This window comes from Podarcis filfolensis (genome assembly GCF_964270895.1).
Source record: "Podarcis filfolensis genome assembly, chromosome: Z".
Lineage (NCBI taxonomy): Eukaryota > Metazoa > Chordata > Lepidosauria > Squamata > Lacertidae > Podarcis > Podarcis filfolensis.
This window is the reverse complement of record NC_139617.1, coordinates 33552175-33569735: the sequence shown is the minus strand read 5'-3', so window position 1 is coordinate 33569735 and position 17561 is coordinate 33552175. Positions and strand designations below refer to the sequence as shown.

Here is a 17561-nt window from a genome sequence, read left to right as displayed (position 1 = left end):
ACCCCCACACCACTTAATCTTTCTCAAGTCTTCGAGCTCCCTCCTATTCTCTTCTCTTCCCTTCCCCTCTCTTTCCTTTTGGACTCTGCTGAGATCTGCAATGCCTTTTGCAGCCCCGAAATTCTGGTCCTCCTAAGTGATATCCCAGCCCTGGAGAACAACGCAGTATATGGAGTAGTCTGGGAACTATAAAGGCACTTTAAAAGGGGCAATAAACGTTTTGGGTTTCATATCACCTTACTGAAGAGGAGAATAACAGAGAGGCAGGAAATTTCAGTAGCAGACCCAGAGAAGGTCACCCGTCTCAGACACTACCTTAGACAAAAACAGCTCCTTTTATGAAGGCAGCTGGGGCTGCTGGCAGAGGCCCAAAACCTCCTTACAGGCTCAACTCCTGGCAGCGCTGAAAGGTGAGAAGAGGCTGTTTTGTCTGCATTCCCCGTAGATGTTTGAGAATTATTCCTTGGCGTTCGCTGTCCAGGAAGGCTTGGCGAGCATCGGTGCCCAACTGCACCACACTGATGCTGCTCAGGCTTATGGGGGCTGTGCCTGGTGAGGTGCATGGCGGCCACCGATTTCCTCACGCGCCTGCATTCCTGGATCAGCACCAAGAACTTTATTTCATTAAACTAATAGACCGCTTCATTGTAGGAAACCTCAAAGCGGTTTACAAAAGAATAAAACGGCAAAATTATTAGTATAAACAATTTAAAAGTTCAAAACAGTAAAACTAGCAGTAAACTAAAAACACATCCGCATCCTGGACAGACTTGCCTAAGCAAAAAATGTTTTTAACAGGTTCCATTGGCACAGCTGGCTGGGCTGATGGTTTCTGTAGTCCAACAACATTTAAGGACCCCAAACTGAAGAGCACTGGGGTAGGCAGTACTGAGCCTCTTGGATTAATGTAAGCAAGCTTCCTATGCTCCTATTTAGTTCATTGTGTTAGCCAAAATGATGAGGACTAGAATCTTACTTTTAGCAGAAGGGCTGTAGCTCAGTAGCAGAACATAGACATTGCATGCAGAAGGACCCACACTCAATCCCCAGTGGTTTTTCCAGGTAGGGTTGGGGATGTCCTGAAGCCTCAGAAGGCTGCTGCCTGTCAGGGTACTGAGCTTACTTAGCAATATGGACCAATGGGTCTGAGTTGGTATAAGGCTGCTTTTTATGTTCCTGTTTAATTCAGACCTTTATTCGAAACTGTGTGGTTGTAGAGGAGCCCTGGGTGATGGGGTGGAGTTGCTGTCAAGACAGCCTACTTGCCTGCCATCCCTCCCGGAGGTGAGAGCGAAAGCAAATCTCATTCTTGAGGAGGGTTCAGAGAGTCTGTCAATTTCAGTTTGTCTCACTTTCACATTTTTCCTCTTTTAAGTTCCACTCTCCACATTCCCACACCTGCTTGCTGCTTTTGATTTCTAAAAAAAGTACTCGTGAAAATTTGCATTACTTGCAAATTTCTCCTAATACACACATTTTGGTGTGCAGCTTCCCCAAATGCACACATTTCTGCAAAGCGATTTCCGCTTAATGTAATGCATTTTTGCATGCAGCTTTCAGCAATAAATTCCATTTTTTTTAAAAAAAAATCAAAAACACACACTCGGCTGAAGAGCTGTATTGCAAAATCTGGAGAAGCACAGTTTTTGAAAGGTGGCTACAACCATTTCCGTCCACATATTATTTCACAAAGGTATGCCTTTTCTTTCTTTACATCATTATTGTATCCCCCTTCTTCCTCCAAGGAGCTCAAGGGAGTCTATGTGGTCCTTCACACACTCCCTTAATCTCCACAACAACCCTGTGAGGTAGGTTAGGCTGAGAGGTAGTGATTGGCCCAAGGTCACCCTGTGAGTTTCATGACCAAGTGGGGGATTTGAACCCTGGTCTCCCAGGTCCTAGTCAGGCTCTCTTAACCACTACACCACACTGGCTTTCTCTTTATATGCAAACTGATTTGAATTTCTGTATCCCATACATAGTCCTGAGTCCATGGCTTTATTGCTGTATATTACACCCCTGTTTTTTGCTATACAAGAACTGCACTGCTGTTTTGTATCCTAATTCTGTTTGCTCAGCTGTAACTTCGCTGAGTAACCACCCCCCACCCTTGATTACAGTTGACTGGACTTTCCAAATAAACAAGGAAGCAGGGAGGTTGCAGCTGAAATGAAATTCTCTCTGGTTTCTTCTGCTGTTGGTAGCGAGCGAGCTTTAAGTCAACACCAATGGGCAAGCTTAGGACAGTCATTGATAATGGCTGGATTCCAGCCAGATTCTAGTGCACTGTTGAATGTAAAGCAAGCAAGAGAAACATCTGCAAATCTTGGTTCATGTCACAGTCTGTTGGTGTATGACGTCACTGAAAATATAGCCAACTAAAGAGTGTCCATGTCAAAACAGAATCGCCCACACCCCAGACAAGTAGTTTGGGGAATTTTTTTTGCAGCCTGAGGACCATATTTCCTTCTGCACAACTTTATGGAGGCCACATGACACAACTATGAGGACTAGAACCATACTTTGGGGTGAGGCTACAGCTCAGTGTCAGAGCACATGACATACACATATAAGATCCCAGGTTCAATCCCCATCAGGAAGGGCTGGGAAGAGACCCCCTGCCTGAAACCCCGGAGAAGCTGCTGCCAGTCAGTGTAGACAATGCTGAGCTAGATGGACCAGTGGTCTGATTGGTTTAAGGCAGCTTCCTACCTAGCACTGATGGGTCATCCAGTGTGTAGAAAATGCATGCCCCTGTTTGTTGTTCAAGGTGATGTTCTTACTTTTAGAGTGTGTGTGTGTGGTTTGTTTTGTTTTGTTTTCTGCGCTTAGCCAGGAGTGTGTCGAGATAGACGGCAGTGGTGCAAATGCATTGCAGATACTGAGCAAAGATTAATGTTGGCCTTCAGCGAATGTTGGTGGACATCCATCCTCCTCTAATTGTCCGTGACAGAGAGCCCCTGGCTTCCTTCCCAGACAGGATAAATAAATCATCTGCTCGGCAACACTAAACAGTCTGTTTAAGTTGGGATGGCGGTGCAGACGTTTTGAGCCGCGCCCCACATTCGGGAGCTGGGTCCTTCACCTCTAAATTTCCCGTGAATATGGCAGGCGCTAATGAGGGCCTGGCTGAGCACACCTGCTGGATGTTTTCAGTGGTGGAGAGTTGAGCAGGTGGACATCACAAAGCAGGCACTGTTAGGGCCAGTCCTGCAAGGCACGGAGCACACCTGAGGAAGGCTTGGGAGCAGAAGGCATGAATGGAGCAAGCGGCTCTTTAATTCCAGTTGCCTGCTGACCTAGCATTTAATTTCTAAAAGGAGGAGTGGCGGGGCTGCCCTCCACTTTATCAGTCATTCCTTTTTGACCTGCAAGTTCAGAAGCTGCCCTGTGCTGAGAAGACAGCTCATCATTTCATGGACCTCAGTATTGCCAGCAGCACTCCAGGGTTTCAGGCAAACAATTTTCTCTTAGTCCCAATTGGAGATGTCAGGCATTGAACCTGGGATCTATCTGAAACCCGGGACATCTGCTGCCAGTCTGTGTTGACAGCTCTGAGAAAGGCGGGTCGATGAAGGCGTTCCTTTTTCCTAACAATTCTTTTTAAATCCTCCCCCCCCCATAATTATCCCCCTGGTTACTCTTTGCTTCATTCTGAAATCCACCCTCTCCTCCACTGCTCTCTTATCTTGGCTTTGCCTTATTTAGTCAGCAGAACTCTTTCTGCTCCCCTTTGCTGAATAAACATCTGGATTGTGACATCACGGATGACTACAGGATTGTGGGATCTGCAGGCCGGTTTAAAACCATGCCACGTCCAGAAACATGTATTGCAAAAGCTGTAGGTTAAATAAAGATGTTTATTTGGGTGAGGAAGCATAAATAGAAGAGGAAGTAAAGAAAAACACAAACTCTCCCTCCGCCTGTTCCTACTGTACAGACAGAAAGACAATGGCTGCCCCTTTGGATCAGTAGTGAGTGGGGGAAATACTTCAATTTTTAGTTTCATGGAATCATAGTAAGGACTCTGGTCTCTCAATTTGCCCCCCCCCCCAATAAAAAGTCCTCATGAAAGCTCATCAGGATTCTGATCTGAATTTTAACTGACCTACAACATGTTTCCATGCAGTTTTACTTAATGTGCACCTTTTTGCAAAACGATTTCACTAAAATAATGCATTTTTGTATGCCATCTTCACAAACACATGTGTTTTTATAGATGCTTTGCCCCCTACAATATTCCTCTTTGAACCCATTACTCGACTGGAGAGTTGCAGTGCAAGATTTAGAGCGCTGCAAATTCTGGAGGATGGCTGTGTTTCAGTTGGCAATGGATTCATCTCTTTAATGCAAACTGACTCTTAATTTCTCCCCCATTCCCGTTAAGGATCACCAGACCTGGCTGGCAGGGCTCGGAAACACATTCAGCTTGGCTGGCCACAAGTTGCACATGGGATGCATTGGACCTGCCCTGTGGCTAGGGGGGTGGGGTGCACAGGTGCAGGTGCAGGTGCAGGTGCTCTATCCGTTCCATCAGCAGCAGCCGCCACACACAAACACACACACACACACACACACACATGCCACATTCTCAGACACAGCAGCAGAGGGTTGAACAGTCCAGTTTGGCCGGAGCGCCTCCATTGCCGGCCTTCTTGTTCACTTTGGGGAGCAGGAGGACAAAGGACATGGCCAAGGCACAGTGGTAGAAGCTGTGGACGTATGTGTAATCCCACTCCTGGAACAAGAAAAAGCAAATGAGATTCTTCAAGTGTGTGTGTAATGGTTTCTAGTTATTCAGTGGTGTGGTAGTTGGGAGTGTTGGATTAGGACCTGAGAAACCAGGGTTTGAATCCCCGCTCAGCCATGAAACTCACTGGGTGACCTTGGGCCAGTCACTGCCTCTCAGCCTCCCCTACCTCACAGGGTTGTTGTGGAGATTAAATGAGAAGCAGGGGAAGAACCATGTATGGTACCTTGAGTTCCTTGGAGGGGGGGAAAGTGGAATATAAATGAAGTAAAATAAATAATAATAATTAAATAAACTGTCCTCTTTTGCTCATTATGAAAACTGTGACAAACCCAACAGGATGGCATGAGCGATATTCCATTTTTGTTTCTCATTATAATCTAAATATTGATCTAATGTGAGATCACAATGGAGAGGCTTTAACATGGATATGGATGGAAGAATTTAGTATTATGCAATATGGAGTAATGGTGGTTGGAATTAATAAAGGGAGCTTATCTTGGACTTTTTGTGGGAGAAAAAAGGAAATGAATTGATTACAGGACACCCTGATTTAAAAGAAATATTGGTTAACAGAAAGTGGAGAAGGCAGATATTTGTATGGACTGAAGGTTTTAAATGATTTTATATATGCAATGCAGGCATATATAGACCCTTTGGATCCATTCCAGCTGTACAACTAAGATTCAGTGGGCTTTGGTCATGCAGAGACTGAGGTCTATGCCTTTTGGTAAAATGTTCGTGTGTGTGTGTGTGTGTGTGTGTATGGAAAGAGAGAGAGGCCAAATGTCGACACACTGAGGGAAGTGACAAAGACAGTAAAAACTGGGTGGGTGTTGCTCCCACAGCTGTGGGCTGAAGACCATTCCTGCAAGCCCACGTTCCGAGAGATAAGCCAACTCTCCCTTGGACATCTCATGAGTCAGATGCCAAGAACTTTGGAAGCTGGCTTTTCCACGCGGAGAATCTCAGGACCTCTTACCTAAAATGGTATCGTTGCTTCAGGCCTGTCGGAGTGTGATGGAGGGTTCATCCAGGAATTTTAAGATTTCAACCCTCCCCTTTTGCTGGGATGTGGAATATGTTTGGGCTTTGACTAATCTCCTGCCAGTGACATGCTTTCTACACAGGGTGATTTGCGGGGGGCAGGGGCAGGGGGGGCCATATAACCAGCTTACTCATAAAGCTGGCTCTGATTAGCCTCATAATTCTATCCCCCCTGTTTCCCCCCCCCCAACACATGTGCTGGAAATGTTGGTTTATTTGCCACACACTCATTGGACTGAAATTGTTTTCAGACGAGGCTTGTTGCCATCTTTTCATCCATGGAACACTTCTTGCTACTGAGTTCCTTTTCCCTCGTGTCAGAAAGAGGTTTTCTAAACAAGCAGGACCTCAGCACAAGGGCTGGGTGATATCTGGTTTCCAACATCACAATATAGCACCAGATAAACACCGCGATATACCAATACAGTATATCACGATGTCTGGAATAAGGATGGAACTACGTAGAGATGAACAGTAGGGTTGGGCAACATCTTGTTTTCAACACTGTGATATATAACCCGCTAAACATCGCAATATACTGATATATCACAATGCCTGAAATAAGGATGGATTTATGTATAGGCATTGGCTGGCTTCATGGTTTTCCCTTCATCGTGATTTTTGTTGGCACCTGCTCTTGTGATTCGCTGCCCCTGCATGAGGCAGGGGAGAGCTGAGCTGGTGAAGTTAACGGGTTGCAGGAATCAAGAAAAGCTTTGGCTGGCTTCGCAGTTTCTCCCACATTGTGTTTTTTTGCATAACACACACACACACACACACACACACACAGTCACGATATATTGCCCCAAAAATTATGAAATAAATATCATGATATGGACTTCAAAGCGGTTTTGTACAATATATTGATATATCACCCAGCCCTACTGAGCACAAGAGCATTCTCCCTATCTGCAGTTCTCAACAACTGGCATTCAGAGGCATATTGCCTCCAAGGGAACAGCCCTGCTGTTGAATCAGGTCAAAGGGGTTCCATCTAGTACAGCATCCTGTTCTCACACTGGCCAGCTACATACCCCACTGAGAAACCCACAAACAGAACCCACGTGTAGCAGCAACTCTCCCCACTTGCGATTCCCAGAAATTTGTAATATTCAGAGCCGTCTTGCCTTTGACAGTGGAGGGAGAACACAGCGATTATGGCTAGTAGCTATGGATATTCTTATCCTCCACAAGTTTGTCTAACACCCTCCTTTTAAAGCTTTTCAAGGTCGTGACCATCACTACCTGTTCAGGTAGCAAATTTCAGAGTTGTGCATGGCTATCTAAAAGAGCAGGAGGGCATAAGACCACTAAGTATGCAATTACCCGAATTCACCATTGCGGAAGGGGGAAGGAGGGTCTACCCATGGCTATGAAGCAGAATAATGCCTTCACTGTTGCCTTTTGCACATTTCCTGGGGGCTTATCAGAGGGCATTTAACTGACCATTTGCCAGGATGCTGGACCCAGGTGGACATCTGCTCAGATTCACCAGGGCAGATCTTAAGTTTTACGTTTTGCAAGGGGCAGTCTTACCTCAAAGAAGAACCTCAGCATCAGAGCAAGGGCCCCGAAACAGAAGCCAGGACCAATCTGCTGGGTATAGACGCTTTTGTCTGGATAGAGACCCTTCTTCTCCTTCATCTTTTGTAGCTGGGAGGAAAGAAGGCAACAGATGATAGATTTCGTTTGCCTAGGCCTTTTGCAAAAAGAAAAGCTGGCTTGCAAGGAGGTATGGAGTCCCCCTGAAGTATTTTGCATGATGCTTCAAAGCTCTTCCCTCCCTTCAAAATTCCTTTGATATATATTTCTCAAATGAAGGAATAAAAAACCAAGGTGTGAGCCCAAGGTTCTCTGTTGGGGGTGGGGACAGAGGTGTGCTTTCTTAATAGCCATCATTTCCCTTCAGGATGACGCTTGTGAACTGGGTAGCATCTTTCCATAGGAGCTTACTAAGGTGGTGGACTGTCCTTCATTTAAACAGAGGTTGAATGGCTGTCATGTATGTATTCTTTAATTGTGATTCCTGCATTTCAGGGGGTTGGAGTAGGTGACCCTTGGTGTCCCCAACTCTAAATTCTATTATTCTGTTATCTTGTTTGCTTTAGCTTGCAAAATGTCTTGGGCTGGATCTGTGGAAAACCAATTTCCCCCTTTCCCATAACCAGGTGGTGGAATGGGGGAGGAAGGCATCACACACACACACACTTTGACTTGTTATGGCTGGCAATACTTGCTTAATGTAACCAAGAAGGGGAATCTTACCCATTTTACAGTGATCATGAGAACTGCTGTCCCAATCGGTCCTGAGTAGACGCCGTAGCCCCACCGATCATGGTAGATTCTGACTGCGATGGTGAGCACTCCAAACATCACAAACGTTGACCGTTTAGGCTCATCGAACTCTGCCAGGGCTGAGCAACAGGTGACATACAGTGTGATTTGAAATGCTGTGTTGTTAGGGCAACTTTAAATCTCCCTTGAAATGGATGTCTTTGTCCATTTCCACTCATTTTTCCAATCTTGGATGCAGTTCTTCCACATTTCTCTAGCATTTTGTCCTCATGGAAATTCATTAGTATATTAATGTTCATTTTCTCTCATACATTTTTGTGTGCAGTTTGGGCAAATAGATACTCTCCCCCCCCCAAAAAAAATCCCTAATATAATGCATATTTGTACACATGGGTTGGTTGAAGAACCACAGTCCTTCAAAATCCAGATTTTCATTTGATCTGAACGTTCCAGTGTTTGGCTTCTGTAGTTCTAGTGTTAAGAGAAAGAAGGAAAACTTCTTTCTGCTCAACTGCCTCCACAACATACATTGGTTTAAATATCTCTATCATATCTCCACTTACTTGAGCTTTCTTTGAAAAGCCCCAGATGTAACCTTTCCTGATAGGGGGAGTCACTCCACTCCCTTGATAATTTGGGTTGACCTTTTCTGAACCTTTCCCATCTCTGCACAATATCATCTTTGAAGCAGCACAAGCAGAACTCTACCCAGCACACTAACGAAAACTCAACGTGGTGACGGCCACATTCACACCATATGTTGAAAGAGTTACAATACCAATACAATCATGGTTTCCTCCAGAGAATCCTGAGACCTATTGTTTGTTCAGGGTGCCAAGAGTTCCCGAGTTCGCAGGGTGATTTAACAATCCCTCTTCCCCAGGGAACTCTGGGAGCTGAAGCTAAGTGAGGGGGAATAGGAGGAGAGTTCTTTATAGCTCTCAGCATCCTAAACAAACCACAGCTCCCAGAATTCTTTGGAGGAAGCCATCATGGAGGAAGCCATTAAAGTAGTTTAGAGTGTTTAAAGTGGTATGCACAGTGCAGACAGGGCCTTGGACTATACCTGTTTGCTGCTGACAATCTACTCTGATGGGTGTGGGTTAATGAACTACCTTGAATAAACTACAGTTCCCAGGATTCTTGGGTGTGTTGTTGGTATCCTAGTGCTTTAAATGTGCAGTGTGAATGTGGCTGGTACCTAGGAACCTTGAGTTGCAAAGGGAAATACTAATGAAAAAGTTGAGTCAGATATGTTTTGGGGAGAACATCACCCCTTGTTCCCTCTATCTGCAATTCTCTGAGTCGTCCCAGGATGTTTTCAGACTGGGCTGAGGTTCCTCTCTAGTGTCATGCACCTGCCTGCAGCCCGCTAACTCACACTTCATCAATGAGGCTATGAATTATCAGAGACTGTCATTGCACGGGGAATGCGGTAATCGCTCGTAAAAATTATGGCTCCCGGCGGGCTCCATGAGTTCTCCAGATTACACAGCTGTAGCGTAGCTGTTTCAGATTTGCAGTCCCAGGAAATGTCCCTGCAAGGAGCTGAGCATGTTCAGCTCTTTGCAAAGCAAGATGGAGGAGAGGTTTTCTTCACGTCCCAGACACTACATGTCCATGTGTCCTTGGATTACATTTTTATTATTATTATTCAATGGAGGTTTGTTTGTTTTTCTGGCTAAGGAATAACATCCAGTTTTTAATCTGTTCTGCTTGTCTGCTGACTTGACATCCCCTCCTCCATCAGATAGATCCAGTCCTGTGAAATTATGGGGATTTCCCATGGAAGTATGGGGATTAAAAATGGCGGCCGGCACTACAGAAAGGTGTGCCAGCACGTTTTCTTCACCCTTACCCTGAGAATTTTAGCAGCAAGGCCACCCTAAATTGCAAAGCTTCTTTCATATTCAAAAACTCACTCCAGGCCCTGGTAATTTATTTACATAGCATTATCAAGGTATATGGTGCTTTGCGGAGTAGTTGGTAGGAGAGAAATTTGGCTTTGGTTGGCATTTTAACGTGGACCTACTTTTTAATGCCCACAGTTTAAGAATGATGTTGACAAGAAAGGAGATTCTAACTAAACATCAGGAAGAGCTTTCTGATGGTAAGAACAGTGGAATGGACTCTCTTGGAAGGTGGTGGACTCTCCTTCTTTGGAAGTTTATAAGCAGAGGTTGAATGGTCACCTGCCACGGATAGTTTAGATAGTATTCCTGCATTGCATGGGGTTGGACTAGATGACCCTTGGGTGTACCAACTCTACAATTCTATCATTCTATGAATTTACACATCCCAAAACAAGCTTTGCACCGAAACACAGCCATTCCTCAAAAAGCTGCACTTCTCCAAATTTTGTATTGCTATTTTCCAGCCAAGTCGCATGGCCCCCTATAATGCACATATCAAAATCCATGTCTTAGCAAAAATAACACACAAATGCATTATACTGTATTAAGAGAAATTGTTTGCCGTAATTGTATATTAGGAGGTATGTGTAATTAATAAGCTGCTGGGTTTTGTGAGGACTTTAAAAAGAAATGCAAACTGGTTTGGAAGTGTGCAAACTGTCTAGAAAAATCACAAATGGAAAGAAACTGAAGTTGATAGGGATGCCCATCTCTGTTACAGAATAGCATAAGTATAGAAGACTTCTCCCTCAACAGAGGAATTTCTCAATATTATTCTATTTCTGAAACTTCTTTTTGTTGTTGTTGTTTTTAAAAAACAATGTGTGACTAGGCATTGCTTGTTTTCCTCTACGTCAAATATTTGCCTTAACTCCCTCAAAGTATCTTAGCATGAGAAACCGTCCCAAAGAATGACTTGCTCTTACCCATCAGGGACACCCACATTGATAAAGCTGTCCCAAATATACTGAAATATTCCAAGATGTCATACTGCATGAAGCACAGGATGGATAAACCGGGGCCGTCACATGCGTGGTAAATCTGTTGGGGAAACATAAGAACGTATGAACGTAAGGAGGGCCTGCAGGATCACGCCAGTGGGCCACCTATTCCAGCATCCTATTCTCCCAGTCACCAACCAGACGTCTGTAAGAAACCTGGAAGCAGGACCTGAGCCCAAGAGCCCTTTCCCCTCCTGCAGTTTCCAGCAGCTGGTGTTTAGAGGCATTGCTGGCTCTGACTGTGGAGACAGAGCACAGCCATTGTGGCTGGCAGCCATTGAAAGCCTTCTCCATGAAATTGTCTAATCCCCTTTTAAAGCCATCCAAGTTGGTGGCCATCACCACTTCTTCCTGCAGGAGCGAGTTCCATAGTTTATACGCTGCATGAAGAAGAACTTTCTTTTTGTCTGTCTTTTGGACACCCACGAGTTCTAGTGTTGAGAGAGGGGGAGAAAAACTTTTCATTTCCTCCCTGCTATGCATCATTTTATAAAATTCTATTGTGTTGCCTCTATCTTGCCTTTTCTATAAAGTGAAAGTCAAAAATACTGCAGTCTTTCCACACAGGAGGGTAGCTTAACCCCTCAATCATTTTGGTTGCCCTTTTCCAACTCTACAACAACTTTTCCTGAGGATAGGCAACCAGAACTGTACATGGCATCCCAAATGTGGCCATGCCATAGACCTGTAGCACAGCAGACACTAGCTGTTTATCGCCAGCAAATCTTTGTCCAATGTTGATTTGTTTGCTTATTTTGTAAGATTTACACAATGCATGACTGTTTAAAAGTCCTTTAAAAGGTTTACCAAGAAGGTAGAATCGTTGGTAAGGAAAATTAAAGGCATTTGAAAAGTTAAAATAACAAAAACGGATTAAAACTTGCATCAACTTTCTTTATGCTCTTTATTTTTGTTTATCAACAGAATTAAAGAAAAATCAAAAGATAAAATGTTTTTAGCAGGTGCCGAAAAGAGTACAGTGAAGGGAGCCTTCCTGGTATCAATAGGCAGGGAGTTTCAAAGTGTAGCTCCAAAGGCTGTAGCTGTCAAGTCCCAAACACCTTTTTGTGGCTATGACATCCCTCAAAAGGATTTCCATTTCTAGCACCACCACCCTGAATCACAAACATTTGCCCCATTCCATCGCATTTGACCCATCTCTGAGTTGCCATAAGCAGGTTATTTGTGAAGGCAAAGGACAGAGATGGAGTTCATGCAGATGTTTTCGGCTGTTGCAAGAACCCTTGTCTGGGTGGGAAGGTAAACGGCATTTCCATGCGCTCTGGCACTTGTCACGGTGTCCCGTCATGTCAGAAGCGGTTTAGTCATGCTGGCCACATAACCCTGAAAGCTGTCTGCGGACAAACACCGGCTCCTTTGGCCTGAAGTGAGATGAACACCACACCCCATAGCTACCTTTGACTGGATTTAACCATCCAGGGGTCCTTTACCTTATTTTTTTTTAAGCCTTTGTTGGGGGGGGTGCAGATGTGTTTGCTGGTCTGAATAATTTCCTGTTGGGGAGATGGAGAAGGAGGGCCTTCGAAGGCTAAGACAGCGATGGCTGCATTTCTTCTGAGAAGCTGCAGAAGGTCTTGGCTGGAGGATGTGGAGCAGCTGCAAGTCTGTCTCGTTTTTCCTCCCCAGCCTCCGGTTCTATTTTTAAGTACATTCAAGGCCCCCACTAAAAACTCACGAGCACGTTTCCTAACTGGCCCACATCATGTGCAATTTTTTCATTAAATTTTATTACTGCATTTATACCCCAACCACATAATACCTGTTCTGCATTCGGTCTTTAAGTGTGGAGGCACATACACTTTGGAACTCCCTGCCTATTGACACCAGGCAGGTACCTTCACTGCACTCTGTTTGGCACCTGCTGAAAGCATCTACCCAGATATTTAGAAAGCTGGTGTGAGTTTTCACCTGTTTTTAGTTTGTTATTTTAACTTTTGGAAAGCTTTACATTATTATTTTTTTCTTTATATCATTTTTTATTGTTTTATCTTTTCTGTAAACTGGCTGTGAGGTCATCCCCCCTTTTCTTTTTTACAGTCAAGAAACATATGGCTAAATAAAGGTGTCAGCTCTACCACTGAGCTAAGAAATCTTAGTTCAATAGGAACATAGGAAGCTGCCTTTCCCCTCACCCCCTTTCACTTAAACAAATGGACAGACACCTTTGGGGAACAGAGAGGGACGAAGGGGAGGGGAAAGTTTCTTACCGACACAAAGAACATGGTGAAGAAGTACACCATAGCCTCCATGTGGAACTGTCTCTTGGCAGCGATGCTGATGGTCGGGAGGAAAGCCAGGCTACTTAGAGTTGGCAGAAGGAGCTTGGCGACCAGAGAGCCCATTGAAAAGGAAGAGAGATTGCCAAAGCGTGGAAAGGCAGGATGGCTGGAAGATCCTTCCAGATCACAGAGCTGGTTGGCGAATTCTGAGCTCCAAGGCTACTGTCCTGGTCTGGGCCTTGGGAGAGACAGCTGAGCCAAATGGACTTTCAAGTTCAGATGGCCCAGCCTTGGCTTAGCCACTGTGTGCATGAGATGTCAGCTGATGACAGGTGCTGGGGGGGGGGGCTTGGGTTTATGACGGTGCACAGCTGACAGCTGGCATACAACACAGGCCACACTTGTGAGGCTTGGAGACCTCTTGAAGACCAACAGATGGTCCATTGCAAAAGCCAGCAAGCCTTTGGGATGTTTGCAAATAGATAAGCACAGGTGGGGCCACATTTGCTCTTGGCTGCTAGGAAAAGCAATTTCTTCCTCCTTACCCATTATTGTAATCATCTAGCAAAATGCACAGCATTACAGCAGGTAAGATATGTGCAGAATGAGTGCTTGTATCCAGAGTCTTTAACTGGTTCAGACTATATGTCCACCTAGCTTAGCATTGTCAACACTGACTGGCATGGTTCAGTCTTCAGAGTTTTAAACAGGAGAGATAGTGAGCCCTACCTGCAGATGCCATTGGGGACTGAACCTGGGACCTTCTGGATGAAATGAGGTGCTCTACCAGTGAGCTACAGCCCTACTCCAAAAAATTCTACCCGCCCCCATCATTCTGGATAAAGGGCTTAATTAAATAGGATCATAACATATGAAGAGCTTGCTGGATTGGGGCACCAAAGGCCCATCTATTCCGGGACCCTATCCTCATAACGGCCAACCAGATGCCCATTATGGGAAACCCTGCAGGTAGGATCCAAAAGCCCTCTCCCCTCCTGCTGTTCCCAGCAATTGGTATTCAGAAGCATTGCTTCCCCTGTCCAATGGAGGCACAACTCAGTCATCGTGGCTAGCAGCTATTGATAGCCCTCTCCTCCTCCATGAATTTATCCAGTCCTCTTTTAAAAGCCACCCAGGTTGGTGGCCACCACTGCCTCCTGTGGGAATGAGTTCCACAGTTCAACTATGTGCTTCATGAAGAAGCGTTTCCTGTTATCTGTCCTGAATCTTCCACCATTCAGCTTCATTGGTTCTAGTGTTATGAGAGAGTTTTCTCTCCACTGCCTCCATGCCCTGCATGATTTTATAAACTTCAATCATGCTTCCTCTTGCTCTCTTTTTCTCCAAACTAAAAAGTCCCAAACAATATCCCTTTGAGGTGGGGCGACCAGAACTCTACACTGTATTCCAACTGTGGTCACACCATTGATTTGTAGAATCCGCATTATGATATTGGCAGTTTTGACTATAACAACAACAGTCTGTGGGAGGCGGTGAGAGGCACAGCTAAGCGTGTGCGGACGTCAAGTCAATTGGCCAACTTTATTTTATTATGATATCTTCCCCTCCCCCGCCCCCCGCCGGCCAATGACTTTATTACAAGCCTCCTGCTTTTCTCCTTCCTGGTATTAATATCTTTTCCTTGGAACCTTCTGCAGATTCTTTGTGTCGTTTTTGAGACAGCTGTTCAGATGAACCAGGGAGGAGGAATGCAAGACAACTGGCTCTGTGGTTTAGAGCTCTGTAGCCAGGTCACCAAGATATGAGCTACTGTCTGCGTCTGCCTGGATTCCAATAAGGAAGAAAAGTGGGAGGCATCTAAAGAGACTGGTGTGGCTGCATATGGAGCTTCCAGATGAACTGAGATTTAAGAAGGGCATGTGCAAGAAATGGAAGAACAGGGAATTCATGGAGGAGGAGTATACAGGAGTAGCCAATAGTAGTTTCAGGGAGAAGTTGAGGTGAGAATGAGCTCAGGCATGCAAGAGAGGTTATAATTAATAACAAGGGTTACATCAGCTATGTTTGAAGCAGGAGGAAGAACAAGCAAGTGGTGGGTCCTCTGCATGGAGAAGACAGAGAAATGCTATTGGGTGACATAGATAATATGGAACTACACAACACCTACTTTTTCTCTGTCTTCACCCAAAAGGAAAGCGGTGCCCAACCTGGTGATAACAGAATAAACAAGGTGGTCAGGGAACACCTGACTACTTTGAATGAATTCAAATCTCCAGGTCCTGATGAGCTGCACCCAAGGGAACAAAAGGAGCTTGTGGATGGAATCTCATACCTGTCAACTGCCCCAGAAAAACAGAGAAACCCCATTTCCCCCCATCAGAGTACGGTGATCATTTTGGGCACCTTGTTCTCATGCAGTTTGGGGCTGAGATCTTGCTCCAAAAAAGGTACCTTTTCATGTCCGCAATATTGCACAGTTCCCAAAACATGCTTTTTGGGTGCTGTGACCTCCAAAATGCATTTTTGGGCCCACAATCTTGCACAGATAACCTGGAAGATGGTGTCCCAAATTTGGGCCACGTTGTGTTGGATGGTTTGTAATCTTAAAGCCACTGTCTATAATCTTTGATAATTCTAGGAGATTAGGTGAGGACTGGAGGAGTGCAAATGTTTCCATCTGCAAAAAGGGGGAAAAGAAGACCCAGTTAATTACTGACCGGTGAGCTTGACATCAATACCAAGAAAGGTCCTACAACAGATAATTAAACAGCCAGTCTGTGAGCAGGGTAAGAGCTGTTTGACAGTAGAACAGACTCTCATGGGATGTTGTGGACTCTCCTTTCTTGGAGGGTTTTAAGCAGAGGTTGGATGGTCATCTGTCATTGGATGTTTTAGTTCCTGCATTGCAGGGGGTTGGACTGGATGACTCTTGGGGTCTCTCCCAACTCCACAATTCTATGGTTCTGTGATTTCTTAATATATTTTTAAGATACCGAGGAGGAAGACAGAGACATAGGAAGCTGCCTTATACTGAGCCAGACCATTGGTCTGTCCAGCTGTGTATTGTCTACACCAGGGGTCTGCAACCCGCGGCTCCGGAGCCGCATGTGGCTCTTTTACACCTTTGCCGCGGCTCCGGGGCGGATACTAGCGAGGGAAGGAGGCGCATTGTGCGCCCCGACACTCCCCACTGTGGCGGGCGCTGTACTGGCTGTGACGTCGCATGGGGGCAGTGCATGCATTAGTCACGCACCGTCCCGACGTCACCTTCCCGCCCGCCCGCTACATTGTAAGGGGCATGTACGCTGGTCACTGCATTGAAAGGGGGCATGTACGCTGGTCACTGTTTTGAAGGGGAGTGAAGAACACACACACACAAAAAGGTAACTTGGTAATTTAACGTTTACTTCTATGAGGAGGAGTAATTCTGAGGGGTCAAACAAAGAAATAATAAAAAAGTGACAAAAAGGTTATTTTTATAATGACGAGTTTTTTTTTTCTTCGGAAACGGGTCCAAGTGGCTCTTTTTGTCTTAAAGGTTGCAGACCCCTGGTCTACACTGACTGGCAGCAGCTCTCCACAATTTCAGATAGGGTGTCTCTCCCAGCCCTGCTTGGAGATGCCATGGGGGATTGAACCTGGCACCTTCTGCATGCAAAGCAGGTGCTCTTCCACTGAGCCACAGCCCTTCCACAAGACAGCACTTTGTTATAAAGTGGCAGGATTTTATTGCCTGTAAAAATGTGGTTTTATCACCAAATACAAGTTACGAGCTTGCAATGCCTTAATGATTAATTAGGTAACATAAGCATTTCAAGACAGATATATACATATTTTCATTCTGGGACAGTTTTCTTGGAAAGTGTGCTATTTATATTGTGATTATTATGGAAAGGACTGATTTAAGTATTTACTTCCTGATGTTAATTCTTTATTTTCTCAGGGCCAAGTGCTATATGACTTCATTGCTTTCTTCTGTTATAAACAGTGCTGTTCTCTTCTTCTTTTGCTATGGAATTATGCATGTTCTAGCAATACGTAATAAATTTAAAAACAAACTAGCCAACAGCACAAACTCCTTGTCTCTCACACACAAATACGGAGTGGGGATGTGGGGGAGAAAATTGATTTCTCTGTCATGGCGTCTGCGCAGAGCCAATTCAGAGTGACAGCAGGAATCATTGCCCTCTCTCTGAGTGGGCACATGGGAACATGGGTGCTTCCAGATTAGGGATAGGGGAGAAATTCAACTCAGTTTGTATTTAAATACAATCCTACCAAATATGCACTTTTTGAAACAATTCACAAACTGAAACACAGCCATCCCTTGAAATTTAACAGTGCAGTTCTCCAA

The 17561-nt window shown here is 44.9% G+C and overlaps 1 protein-coding gene across 1 annotated transcript; it reads right to left on the bottom strand.

The window, feature by feature from the left end:
- Window positions 1-3843: 3843 nt before the first annotated feature.
- Window positions 3844-13785, bottom strand: MYMK (myomaker, myoblast fusion factor). Its single transcript, XM_083596618.1, has 5 exons — window positions 13235-13785; window positions 10932-11046; window positions 8063-8211; window positions 7334-7450; window positions 3844-4738 (listed from the first exon to the last, which is right to left on the bottom strand). Exons 1-5 carry the CDS (start codon window positions 13367-13369, stop codon window positions 4592-4594), a joined length of 663 nt encoding a protein of 220 aa, XP_083452744.1. The 5' UTR covers window positions 13370-13785; the 3' UTR covers window positions 3844-4591.
- Between the last annotated feature and the right edge of the window lie 3776 nt (window positions 13786-17561).

Coding starts and splice junctions, on each gene's coding strand:
- MYMK (XM_083596618.1), bottom strand. CDS start 13,369: ATGGGCTCTCTGGTCGCCAAGCTCCTTCTGCCAACTCTAAGTAGCCTG. Junction 8,212..10,931: donor AATGTGGGTGTCCCTGATGG/GTAAGAGCAAGT, acceptor CCTGTTGCTCAG/CCCTGGCAGAGTTCGATGAG. Junction 7,451..8,062: donor TCATGATCACTGTAAAATGG/GTAAGATTCCCC, acceptor CTTTCCTCCCAG/CTACAAAAGATGAAGGAGAA.